At 45.8% G+C, this 13,876-nt stretch overlaps 1 protein-coding gene across 1 annotated transcript in view; it reads right to left on the bottom strand.

Annotated features, from left to right (window-relative positions):
* Window positions 1-12,679, bottom strand: part of SSH1 (slingshot protein phosphatase 1) — a 66,023-nt gene extending 53,344 nt beyond the window's left edge. The window contains exons 1-2 of the mRNA XM_089660189.1: window positions 12,371-12,679; window positions 637-674 (exon numbers count right to left, since the gene is read on the bottom strand). Of these exons, the coding sequence (XP_089516315.1) occupies window positions 637-674; window positions 12,371-12,436 (104 nt within the window). The 5' untranslated portion in view covers window positions 12,437-12,679. The remainder of the gene's footprint in view (window positions 1-636; window positions 675-12,370) is intronic.
* Between the last annotated feature and the right edge of the window lie 1,197 nt (window positions 12,680-13,876).

Below are 13,876 nucleotides of genomic sequence, written 5' to 3'. Positions count from 1 at the left end.
TTAAGGTACTGAAATTGATTTTGTCCTTTTTATGAACTTGTACCTTAGGTTTAACTCACTTGCTGCCATCTTGTGGAACCACATGTAACTGCAATGCAGAAAACAGCTTACTGTCCTTACTGGATGAGGGCTTGTTTACACTGGTGGCAGTCCCTGCCACCCCTCTGAAAAGCGATCCATGATGATAGATTTTTTCCTGATGCTTGTTTTAAATGTGAAAAGCCTGCACTACAGCTGTGTGCATTGCCTATGGTTGCACTGCAGCTCCATTCACTTGAATGGGCCGTGTTGGGTGCCAGTTCTATCCACAGAATATGACAGGGAACGCAGAAAACCTTGAAAAATAATATTTGTTTTCCAAATAGTCATATCTATTTTCTACGTGGTTGCTATAGGTTACAGCACTTGGCATAATACAGTCACTGTTTTCATGAATTATCCCAAATAACCTAATTTAATGTCACGCTAATTAACCATTTTTTGCAGTTTTACAAGGAACCATCCATTGCCTATTATAACTAGAATGACAAATTGTTGCACAGTGTATAATTTTATTCAAACGTTGTAACTATTACAGTGCAACAGAAGACAGAATGGACACATCCAAACAAAAGTTGAGAACAACAAGCAGCTCACCTTAGATTCGTTTTACGATCATCATCATTCCCAAATTCCTGCAAGAAAATTGGCAAAAGCATGAATTTAGTTAAGCAGTTCAAATGAAAGTGGGTACCACATACAAAGAGATGACAAGGTTCACAAACTTTTATTATTATAACCATTTTTCTACCAAATAATACAGGTGAAAAAAAAATGCTTACTTTTTACATTAAATAATCTATGCCAAAATATTATGAAGTTATTCAATCCAAGAGAATACTTAATAGCATCCCGTGGACCTAGTCATCTCCTAGTTATTTATATGTGGAGTCCTAAGATTCTTTGTACTGTCCTTGCGAAGAATGAAAAGCATGGCCTCAGCAGACTGGATTAAAGCAGATCTAAACCTTAACAGCATGACCTTTGGTTTTCTAAGCCACGTTTACCAAACGATTCTCATAATTTGTCTTTTAGAAAATACTTTTTTTCACCTCAGCTGTACTAATCTCACACTGTCCTATTGCAGCTATTTTCTTTCTATATGTAAGTGCTCCAACAGTGGATGCACGTTACTGCATCTGGTTATCAGGGTGTGCTTCCTGATGATACCAGGAGAACATGCCTGCACAATTTGCGTTCGCACACCCATTTGTCTTGTTGTAAGTACCTCTGATATGGTGACAATGGAGAAGAACAATTAGAAAACAGGGCAATGAAGCCAATTCATAACAATATGACCTTGAACTAACAAGGTCCTTAATGACAGGATCAGTAGGTATTATTTTAACGAAAGCTGAAGATTTTAAAAGATTAAAAACAAAGTTAAAACATCAACATGCTAAAGATCATATTAGGTATTAGTGGTTGGGTTTAGATCCATTTTAAGAGGTTGTCTACACCTTATGCAAATACCAATTTTATCCTGCTCTTTCCCACCAATAAGATGGGCACCATCAATGACCAATAGTAAATCACAGGAGGAAATGGGCTGAGTGGGCAGCTCACAGCTGACACTCAATTATAGTCTAATGTACAGACAGGTTGATACAGAAAGCTGCAGTTGCAATGTTGAATAAAGTAATCAAGTCCCTGGCTATGCAATGCAGTAGGGATGTTTGAATTATAAAAATGTCTGAAAAGAACTACAAAATATTATGTAATATATAATATAATGTATACCGTTTCACAAGTCCCAGTTTCAGGTGTAACAGATCAATACACATGCTGCAGACCCTTCTACCAGCACAGGTGATCTTTACTGAAACCTCATGAACATAGCTTGGGGCACTGCTCAAAGCAGGAATTAAACTCTGCCTAAGATCGGCAGAGTTAACAGGGTGCTGGCAGTATCCATATGCCAATCCAGAGAGCAATCATGTCTGTGTGGGGACTTTGGCTCAACCCAACCAGCCTGTGTAATCCAAAAATGAGAAGCGGTCTCAGCCTACAGGTTTCCACTAAAGAACACCTTCTGACACATTTCGCCCCCCCCTACCAGGGTGAAACATGTTAGAAGGCGTAGTTTAGCAGAGACCCCCAGGCTGAGGCCACTTCTCACTTTTAGATTACATGGGCTAGTTGGATTACGTGGCAATCTCCACTCAGACCAGGTGATCTTTACATAACCATCTTAATATAAACATTGCGAAAGGAACCACAGATTTCTAGAGATAAATATTCAAAGCTTGGCTAATGCCCCCAAATACTATACAAAAGTGACAAATGTTGGACAGAAGAGAGAAGTTTTAGCCAATCCATCCATATATTTCTGTTTTCAATAAGCTATTTTTAACTCACCCAATACATTAAAATATCTAACATTATCTACAAAGAGACAAGTGAATCTTGTTTAGAAAAATGAAGCAAAACTGCAACTGTTGACCATACCACCAACTAAAATTTCTTGGTTCTCCTGAAGTCTGACTGGGTGGTTCATATGAGTTTCAGGTCAATGTGTACAGCAAGCATTTACAAATTATTGCAAAGCTTTTGCCTATCTTAACACATACTGAAGAGCAATTCTTGCCTGCAGGAAAGTTAGTCTCATGCACACAGTATGTGGCCAGCAGCAGCATGACCAGATTCCTACCCTGTACAAATCTGCTTTTTATATGTAACCAAGCAGGTACATGCGATTAGGGACCTGGAGATAGCCTATTTACAGGGACAGGAATTCTGGCTGCAGTTAATAATCTGGTTTGTATGAGGATATCACACAGAATGCTGCTGAGTCCAGAGGTGCTGTTTAGCTGCATCTGAATACAGTTTCCTATATGCCCTTTTTTGCCCATCTGAATAAGGCCATATCATTTCATTTTTGTTTAAAAATAAGTACGTTTTTAAATCTCCCAGGAGACCAAGTGCATGGATCATTTGGTTCCCCTCCAATCTGTCCCTCTGGCAGCAGAGGAGATGAGCACTGCCATTCAGCAATGTAGGAGGCAGGGCCAGCTCCATTCACAGCACAAGCACTGACCTATCACAAAAGCAGATCAGTTAGTATTATGAATCTACGTGAGGTATCTGCTGATGTTGTATAGGTTTACTAACAGCCAAAATATCAATCACACAGACCCGCAGCACTGAGTAACGAACAGTAAAAGGAACAGTGAGTGCTGCAGAGCTGTGTCATAGAGCTGCCAGCTATTAGTAAACATACAAAGCACTGGCAGATACATCACACAGCCCTTGAATGCTGACTGACCTTACTATTGTGGATGAATATTCAGCACTTTAAGGGCTGTAAAATGTATCTTCCGGTTCTGTGTATGTTTACTAGAAGCTCTATCACACAGTCCAGACTGTTCATTCAGGACAGTGAACTATAAGAAAGCACTGCAGAGCTGTGTGATGTGTCTGTTGGTGCTGTGTAGGTTTGCCATCAGCAGGCAGCTCTTTTACATAGCTCATTACCGGTCGTTCATAATAATAACAGATCAGTCAGCTTAGAGAGGGGGCAAGGGGCACAGCACTGAGCTGCATTACCCTAAAGGAACAACCAAAAATAAGGCTTCAGCCTGGGTGGAGTTACAGTCATTTTATTTTTAAACCAATGCATAGATCTGAACAGGACAGCATGCTATATGCTCTGGGTCCCCTGGGAATGGTACAACGATTTTAACCTTCTGGTCATAATTCTTCTTTAACAAGCTTCTAACAAACTTCAACACTGCTTTAAACTTTCTAAACGTCTGCTAGCAACTTGTTTAAAGTGACATAACTTCAATTATATGTGTTTTTAGCATATCAAAACTAGAGTTGGAGGATGCTTTAGAAGTTTAAATCTAAGTAGCTTGAAGCTCATGTTAAAGCTTGGTGAAAGTTTGCTGTAAAAATTGCTTTTAAAAACACACTGAAGACCATATGTATGAGGTTTTACTGGTAAATCCTTCCACACAGGGGGTCTTAGAATGAAGTTATGTCTGAGGAATTGTGTAAAACAATAATACCAAAGGTGAAAGAGAAGATCAGGATGCTGTCAGTCTAAGCTGCTCATGTTTAACCTCAAGACATTTTCTCTGGAACTAAGCTCCCTGCCATCTGGATAATCTGCACAAAACAAGGAAAAATAATGTAAAAATTTGTCACAACACTGCATTACTTTTATTTATGAGATAATATAATTCTGGTTACATTATTATTGGAGATTAAAACTTTTCAGAGCAATAAACTGGCTTCAGTAACACACACTTATGGGAGTGTCACATGCCTGGTGCCCTCCTGCTTGCTCTATTTCCACCTGATGATCCCCAACATCACTATGGTGTCTAGTAGTGAAAAGAACTGCAGAGGTGAACCAGACACTCACCCGGATAGGTCAGATGGGAAGATTTTTCAGCCTGGGTTACACTTGAGGATGACTTTTACAGACAGTATGCATTGATTTAAATATAAACTTTTCCTTAAAGAGAAGCTTTAGCCAGGTTACCAAAAATTAAACGTGAGCAGCTACAAAACTGTAGTCTCGGACTTTTATTAAACAGACATTCAACTGTTCAGGGATCCAGCACTGTCCTTACTCAGGCTGTTTCTTCGTAGGTCTTCGGGTTCCTGGCACTGGCATGTTAACCGTGGGAAGCCAGATGCCATTCCTTGCAACTTCACAGCCGGCTCCCCACTGCACATGTGTGAGCTGCTCTGTGCCCTGTGAATAGTCCAGCAGCCTCCTGAGACCTGTGACATGTCCCAGAGGTTTGCAGATGGAGCGAACTTCTGTTAAGATCCCTACGGCTACTGTCACACTGATCCGCCGCAAAAAACACAGGCGTTTTTACCGTGCTTTTGCGACGCTTTGAGCGTTTTTTTGAAGGACACAACTGAAAAACTGCAACAAAAAGGCTTCTCAGGTGTGTTTTTGAGGTGCTTTTTATTTTTATTTTTTTTTAACTGAACAAACATGCTCCAAAAGATGCTGCAAGGAGTTTTTACACCGCAAAGGAAGCAAAACGCTTGTGAAAACATACATTCTTGAGCTTTTCAGGCACTTTTTTTTTTTTTAACACAAAAGCACTTCAAAAACTCCTCATTGTGAAAGTAGCCTTAGAGTGGGTGCAAAAAGTGGGAGCAGATAACCCAGAAAACGAAGGACATCAAGGAAACAGAACAAAATTACTGGAGATGTTTGGTTTTTGATTTTTTTTCCTGGGTTACCTTAAAAAAACATTAAGGCCCCAGGGCCTTAAGGAAACCTACACTGAGGGAGCATGGAGGATCCCATGCCAGCCTCTGAGCTGCCCAGCTGTTACATGGAATCAGTGACTTCAATACTTTCTGAACAACTGAACTGGAGCAAGTATGCAGATCAGCAGAGTTATGGATGTGCTTAAGCTTTTCTAACCGTCATGCTTATCTTGGATTAATAACTCAAAGTATTGAAGTCAGAGCCAGCCAACTAGCATTTTGAGTCCAGCAATGTCTATTGTCCTCTTTCCAGGTTCCCTTTAGGAGGAAAGCTTTCCTAAACTGAGACTTCTGCTGCTGGTGACACTTCAACAATGGCCAATAACCAAATTTAACTTTCCATTATTGCAAATGGCTGTAGAAACTTTACGGCCTATAAACATAGGTGACTGCTAGCAAGAATTTGTGATTGTGAGTAGTTTTAGGGACTCTGACCAGCCCAGGACACAGAGTGTGTCCAGGGATGGCAGTTCTGGCCGCACACAAACCGGATGCAGAGTATTGTTGCTTCCGAACGCCGAGATTGGCTGCATCTGATCACTGCAGTCACTAGCCACCTATTGGAATGAGCCCCATTTGCTAATGATAGTGCAGCTATGGAGTGGCATGCCATTCATTTTGGCAGCAAGGAATCAATGCTATAGAACAATATATGATGAAATTTTGTAATTCTATTAGCAAAATTACAGATTTGCAGTGTATCCAAATTGCAAATGTTTGCATTTTAGTCTCGAATAAACATAGAAGGGTTGGGGTCCCTGTCACGTTTTTATTGCTGTGTCCCCACTGGGGGGAGGGGGGGGGGTTTCAACACAGTTATCCTGCTGCCCATCGTCAGTAGAACAAAAAGTGATGGGTACTCCAAAATGGTACAGTTTTTATTACAAGTGTCTTTTTGCTGCACCTCCTTCGCCAGTAAGTGATCCAATTAGCTAGGGAAGGGCTGTATAAAAAGGTGAATTTCTGTGCCCTCTATAGTGATCCTGTGTGACACAATCCTTACGCTGGCCATACACTATACAATTTTCTGTCCAATTTCCTTTAGATTTACCTTCAACTATGTAGTACAAAGGCCTGCTTAATTGGATACAATTGAAACCGTTGTTTAGGTTTGACCTCATATTATATGCTTTTTGGTAAATCTAAAGGAAAATTGTACAAGAAAATTGTATCATGTATGGCTAGGCTTAGGGTTCATCCATGCCAAAACAGTGCGCTGAAATGTTGTTATGTGTTGCCACATGTTGCAGTGGGCAGCCCATTCAAAATGAATAGGCTGAAATACGCCTCAATGCAGGATTTGGGGCTGCATCATTGGGAAGGGGGGGGGGGGGAATTAATAAAATATGTCTGAGCCAGGCTCTATCACAACTGATGTTGTTTCCCATAGCAGGCAATCAGCTTCCAGCTTTCATTTTTTCCCACACAGCTTAGAAAATAAAAATGTAAAAGCTAATCGGCTGCGCTCCAGTTGAGACAGTTTTTCCCAAGCCACTCTTCATTAATTTGCATTTCAGGTGTGTTGAATTCACAATGAATGGCACTGCAGCACATCCAAGGTATGGGACGTGCCTTACCATAATGAAAGTGGTGTAAATGGGCTTGTTCACAACACACAGCATGTGTAATTTGTTTTGTTAAAACCCATTACAGTGCTCGCTTTTTACTTTTTTAAGAGGAGGTGGTTGAGTTGTAGTTTACAGGTCAGTTCACACCAGAACATGGTGAAGGAAACCCACAGTTCAATCCAGTTGCATTGAGTTTCCAAAAGTAGTGCAAGCACTACTTATGGTGTGGTGCAGTGCTACTTGAGCTCATTCAAAATGAATGGGCTAAGATTGTACCGCATGGACATTCCTGTGCAATTCCCGTGACAGAGCTCTTACTGTACCTCGACCACCCTTCTAAAAAGGGCATGCAGTTGCACACGGCCGTACACTTGCTGTTAAACAAAATTTCACTTTCGGTAGGCAGCCCTGCCATTGAACACAATCCATTTAAACGCTTGACATCCATGGGGGTGTTGAAAAGAACTTAGCTTTTACAGCCTCCCACTGCTCCACATGTACTAGACAGGGGTGTGCACATGCCTGATCTGTATACATGCTTCCCGGCCGGCCGAGTCAAGAAATAAATCAGGCTGTTGTGTTTAGTGGGCAGTACCAACCACTGACTATGACCCATTCAAGTGAATGGGGCTGCACAGCAAATGCTAAACGTTTACAGTTTTCACCACCGCCAGCTAGTCTGCTGTAAGCTGCAAAGGCAGCAGATGGAGATGTACACATACAGTACCACCCTCCAAATGCAACCCCTTCAAGTGAATGGCACCAGTCTGCAACTGCATGAAATGCACGTGGTGCAGGGTTTAAGGGCTAAACAGGTGGTGAAGAAGCAACAACTCCTCTTCATAGCCTGTCAAACACCCTCTGAAAAAGGATCCATTGAGTAAATGAGCCCTAGGTATATGGGACTGCAGTGCCATCGTGCACAGTTAACAGTGTTAAAGTGGAACTAAAGTCCTGCTGTCGCAAATGGCGAGAAGGCAGGCTCTTTATTGCTGAACAGACATGTAATGTTTCTTCTGCGCTGAAATACACCTGCCTGTTTCCAGTGTTCTCCAGGATGTACACCAGCCTTCCTCAACCCTTAGGAACCCTTGAAATAGCCTTCTAGTCTCAGGGAGCCTCTAGTAAAAATAACTACATCTACAACTCATGATACATTAGTATGATGGTCACTGGGAAGAATGCTCCTTACACTTGTGGTCACTGGGGAGAATGCTCCTTACACTTGTGGTCACTGGGGAGAATGCTCCTTACACTTGTGGTCACTGGGGAGAATGCTCCTTACACTTGTGGTCACTGGGGAGAATGCTCCTTACACTTGTGGTCACTGGGGAGAATGCTCCTTACACTTGTGGTCACTGGGGAGAATGCTCCTTACACTTGTGATCACTGGGGAGAATGCTCCTTACACTTGTGGTCACTGGGGAGAATGCTCCTTACACTTGTGGTCACTGGGGAGAATGCTCCTTACACTTGTGGTCACTGGGAAGAATGCTCCTTACACTTGTGGTCACTGGGAAGAATGCTCCTTACACTTGTGGTCACTGGGGAGAATGCTCCTTACACTTGTGGTCACTGGGGAGAATGCTCCTTACACTTGTGGTCACTGGGGAGAATGCTCCTTACACTTGTGGTCACTGGGGAGAATGCTCCTTACACTTGTGGTCACTGGGGAGAATGCTCCTTACACTTGTGGTCACTGGGGAGAATGCTCCTTACACTTGTGGTCACTGGGGAGAATGCTCCTTACACTTGTGGTCACTGGGAAGAATGCTCCTTACACTTGTGGTCACTGGGAAGAATGCTCCTTACACTTGTGGTCACTGGGAAGAATGCTCCTTACACTTGTGGTCACTGGGAAGAATGCTCCTTACACTTGTGGTCACTGGGAAGAATGCTCCTTACACTTGTGGTCACTGGGAAGAATGCTCCTTACACTTGTGGTCACTGGGGAGAATGCTCCTTACACTTGTGGTCACTGGGGAGAATGCTCCTTACACTTGTGGTCACTGGGGAGAATGCTCCTTACACTTGTGGTCACTGGGGAGAATGCTCCTTACACTTGTGGTCACTGGGGAGAATGCTCCTTACACTTGTGGTCACTGGGGAGAATTACCCCCTTGCAGATAGCTAAAAAGATCAATGGTGTCAGTGGGAACTCATCTAAGACGAAATTGCTCAAGGAACCCCTAGCAAACTTGGGAGGAACCTTAGTTGAGAAACCCTGGTGTAAACTGTGCTGGAGTCAAGTTATCCCACCCCAGCCAATTCAGACGATCAAAGCCTGCCATCCAGAAGAAGAAGCTGGTTGGGGATTGGAACTGTTATAGTAAATGCTGGGTCTTGGGTTTAGTAACACTTTATCTGGTCTTCCACAGTACACAAAACATGAAAATGCAATTACTTTAGTAAATATAAACTACTAAATACCTTTTCTCATCAGCAGTATATAGCAGTTTTGTGACTTCTATCAGTGCCCAGCAAAGCACTGGTTAAAGCTTGTAGTTTTCCTTCTCCCCTGATTGTCCTATGAGGCTGCATAGCCCCTGACCCTCTGTCTGGACAATGCTGATTGGCCTTGTGCTGATCACATGCACTCTTCCAAGAAAAAGAAAAAAAAAAAACTCTCTAGCAATACAAAAAAACTGAGCATGTGCAGCTTGCCCCAAAGCTCTGTTCTATCAGGAGATATTTAGGGGACAATGGAAGAGGGGGAGGATCAGACAAGTGAGGATTGTGTTTTTACACAATGCGAAGGATTAACCCCTTAGGTTCCACAGTGAGTATAACAAGCATGCTTTACTTCATATACAGACTGACTTTACTGTTGTGGGTTTAACAACACTTTGAAGGAAAGGCAAACTTAACGCTGCTATAAAACAGGCAGCAAGACCATATTGTCTCCTCACTGCCTGTCATATGGCTACGAAAAGCGACCCACCAGAGGGGTGGCAAGGGCTGCCATATATATGAATGAGCCCGTTCACCTTTCGCATAGTGGGAATGCGCATTCCTGCTCACAATTTATTTTTAGCAATCCGCATACGTTTCTGTGTGTCGCACATAGGGTAGCCCAACCATTTTAACAGGCTGCCCTATCAGCTTTTCTTGCAGTAAAGAGGATCAAGAACCAAACTTTGGCCCTGAGCCCGTCGCAAATTTTTCAACTATGCTTTTTGCCGCCATGTGTGAACGTGCCGCGGAAAAAGAAGCGTGTCCTATTTACTTCAGTGCTTTGATGTGGAGGTAAGTCTGGGGAGTTGAGGTAGATTGCCTTGTGTGAATGAGCCCCGAGGAGCCCTAGTCCTGAGGTAGATTGCCTTGTGTGAATGAGCCCCGAGGAGCCCTAGTCCTGAAGTAGACTGCCTTCTGCGAATGAGCCCCAAGGAGCCCTAGTCCTGAGGTAGACTGCCTTGTGCGAATGAGCCCCGAGGAGCCCTAGTCCTGAGGTAGACTGCCTTGTGTGAATGAGCCCCGAGGAGCCCTAGTCCTGAGGTAGACTGCCTTGTGTGAATGAGCCCCGAGGAGCCCTAGTCCTGAAGTAGACTGCCTTCTGCGAATGAGCCCCGATGAGCCCTAGTCCTGAGGCAGACTGCCTTGTGTGAATGAGCCCTGAGGAGCCCTAGTCCTGAGGTAGACTGCCTTGTGTGAATGAGCCCCGAGGAGCCCTAGTCCTGAGGTAGATTGCCTTGTGTGAATGAGCCCCGAGGAGCCCTAGTCCTGAAGTAGACTGCCTTGTGTGAATGAGCCCCGAGGAGCCCTAGTCCTGAAGTAGACTGCCTTCTGTGAATGAGCCCCAAGGAGCCCTAGTCCTGAGGTAGATTGCCTTGTGTGAATGAGCCCCGAGGAGCCCTAGTCCTGAGGTAGACTGCCTTGTGTGAATGAGCCCTGAGGAGCCCTAGTCCTGAGGTAGACTGCCTTGTGTGAATGAGCCCCGAGGAGCCCTAGTCCTGAGGTAGACTGCCTTGTGTGAATGAGCCCCGAGGAGCCCTAGTCCTGAGGTAGATTGCCTTGTGTGAATGAGCCCCGAGGAGCCCTAGTCCTGAAGTAGACTGCCTTCTGTGAATGAGCCCTAGTCCTGAGGCAGACTGCCTTGTGTGAATGAGCCCCAAGGAGCCAAAGTCCTGAGGCAGACTGCCTTGTGTGAATGAGCCCCGAGGAGCCCTAGTCCTGAGGTAGATTGCCTTCTGTGAATGAGCCCCAAGGAGCCCTAGTCCTGAGGTAGATTGCCTTGTGTGAATGAGCCCCGAGGAGCCCTAGTCCTGAGGTAGACTGCCTTGTGTGAATGAGCCCCGAGGAGCCCTAGTCCTGAGGTAGATTGCCTTGTGTGAATGAGCCCCGAGGAGCCCTAGTCCTGAGGTAGATTGCCTTGTGTGAATGAGCCCCGAGGAGCCCTAGTCCTGAGGTAGACTGTCTTGTGTGAATGAGCCCCGAGGAGCCCTAGTCCTGAGGTAGACTGCCTTGTGTGAATGAGCCCCGAGGAGCCCTAGTCCTGAGGTAGATTGCCTTGTGTGAATGAGCCCCGAGGAGCCCTAGTCCTGAGGTAGACTGCCTTGTGTGAATGAGCCCCGAGGAGCCCTAGTCCTGAGGTAGATTGCCTTGTGTGAATGAGCCCCGAGGAGCCCTAGTCCTGAGGTAGATTGCCTTGTGTGAATGAGCCCCGAGGAGCCCTAGTCCTGAGGTAGACTGCCTTGTGTGAATGAGCCCCGAGAAGCCCTAGTCCTGAGGTAGATTGCCTTGTGTGAATGAGCCCCGAGGAGCCCTAGTCCTGAGGCAGACTGCCTTGTGTGAATGAGCCCCGAGGAGCCCTAGTCCTGAGGTAGATTGCCTTGTGTGAATGAGCCCCGAGGAGCCCTAGTCCTGAGGTAGATTGCCTTGTGTGAATGAGCCCCGAGGAGCCCTAGTCCTGAGGTAGACTGTCTTGTGTGAATGAGCCCCGAGGAGCCCTAGTCCTGAGGTAGACTGCCTTGTGTGAATGAGCCCCGAGGAGCCCTAGTCCTGAGGTAGATTGCCTTGTGTGAATGAGCCCCGAGGAGCCCTAGTCCTGAGGTAGACTGCCTTGTGTGAATGAGCCCCGAGGAGCCCTAGTCCTGAGGTAGATTGCCTTGTGTGAATGAGCCCCGAGGAGCCCTAGTCCTGAGGTAGACTGCCTTGTGTGAATGAGCCCCGAGAAGCCCTAGTCCTGAGGTAGATTGCCTTGTGTGAATGAGCCCCGAGGAGCCCTAGTCCTGAGGCAGACTGCCTTGTGTGAATGAGCCCCGAGGAGCCCTAGTGCTGAGGTCTGCTCACACGTAGGAGCCCCACACACAAGGCTATTACAGATTATCCATCCATAGACAGGTCACTCTGGCTCTCCTATGTCCACCAGAACATGCTGTGGAAGAACATTAGAAGACACTGGCCGTAAGAAGAGTGTTCCCTATAACACGCTCCCTATGGGGACAGGTAGAGCCGTGTACACCCGCTACGGCCTATAGAGCCTGCACCTCCTCCGCTCTTTCCTGACAATGGGGGCGGCTTACCTCGCTGGTACTGGCCGAGGAGGCAGCACTGGGGGTCGGGGATCTCTGCAGGGTGACCAGAGCCATGGCTGCTGTGTCCTGTACCCGGTGATGGGATTCGGAGGGTGCCTGGTGAGAATGGCCGGACAGGTGTTGTCAGCTCAGGTACACAAAGCGCTGCTGTCCATCGCCTGTAGTATCCAGGCACCAGGCTGTGCTATTCTCCACGGCCGGCCTCTGCCCGTACCATGTCCCCACCGCTCTGTGATTGGACGGAGCCGTCCTCCTCTACAGCTTGGTTTATGCTCTGACCCCCAGCATGATCCTCCATCCCCGCGGATCCCCAGCTCCCCCTACTGGTGACATGGAAAGACACACGGACTGCCGAGCAAAGTGTCACATTCGATTGTTACCCTTTCATCGAGTTATCTCTGCGACCACCAGGATGTCAGGGCCAGGGGCGGACTGACAACTCATGGGGCCCCCGGGCAATAGGGGATCATGGGGCCACTGTGTCCTTGCCAAAACTCAAAAAAGCCTATGAAAAAGGTACCAGTAGCATCTCATGGGGCCCCCTACTGACCCCGGGCCCTCAGCTTTGCCCGAGTTTCCAAATGGTCAGTCCGCCCCTGGTCAGGGCCATAATATGCAAGACCACTGACAGGGATTGTGCCTCTGTAACCCCAGGTTCACACACAAGCGTTTTCTACAGCGTTTTGCAGAAACACAGGACAGTCCATATAACATGATTTCCAATGAGACATGTTCACATCTCTGCGTTTTCACCCGGTGCGTTTTTTAGAAAGGGTAAGGCTAGGTTCACATCTGTGCTGGTGGTGCCACTGCGGATCTGTGCGAAAATCCGCACCACCCACAAAGAAGAATGTGGACCTGCGGGCGGGTGCCATTAGTTCTAATGGCACGTCGCTCGCTCTGGAATTCGCAACCGCACTGGGAGCCCAGGTTCCCGTGCGGGCTGTGGTTTCCAAAGAAGTGCAGGGACTTCTTCCCTGCGTGCAAAATGAATGGGCTCTTGTGCCCGCGCAAAACGCGGTCCGCGCGGCCGCATATATGTGAACCATGCGCGTTTTTGACACATTCCGTTGTTTTTTTAATGCATTCCAGTTCATTTCTTCCCCTCTTTTTCTTCAATTTAAATAGAGACGTGTGCTTTCCAGTGCGTTTTTGGTGCATTTTGATGCGCTTCAGTCCGTTTGTGATGCGTTCTACCGCATTCCAGTGCAGTTCTGTGCATAAAAATGCAGCCTGTTCTGCTTTTTTTCTGCTTCCGGATCGCACTGGAACTGCAAGGACTGATGTGAACTATGACATTGACAACCATATAGCCTACTTTCTCTATGTCTTGGATGCAGAAAAAAAGAAACTGGAACACATGTAGTGTGAACTGGCTCTTAGGGACTTTTTTGAATGCAAATTGTTGCGTTTTTGGTTCTATAGACTTCAATGGAGTGCATTTTTGATGCATTTTTGACGTGTTTTTGATGCATTTTGCGTTTTAAATCTGCC

The sequence above is a fragment of the Staurois parvus genome, unplaced genomic scaffold (assembly GCF_062004578.1).
Source record: "Staurois parvus isolate SC_StPar_1 unplaced genomic scaffold, SC_StPar_1.0 ptg001209l, whole genome shotgun sequence".
NCBI lineage: Eukaryota > Metazoa > Chordata > Amphibia > Anura > Ranidae > Staurois > Staurois parvus.
The sequence above is the reverse complement of the archived record's forward strand: the minus strand, read 5'-3'. Positions and strand labels throughout refer to the sequence as shown.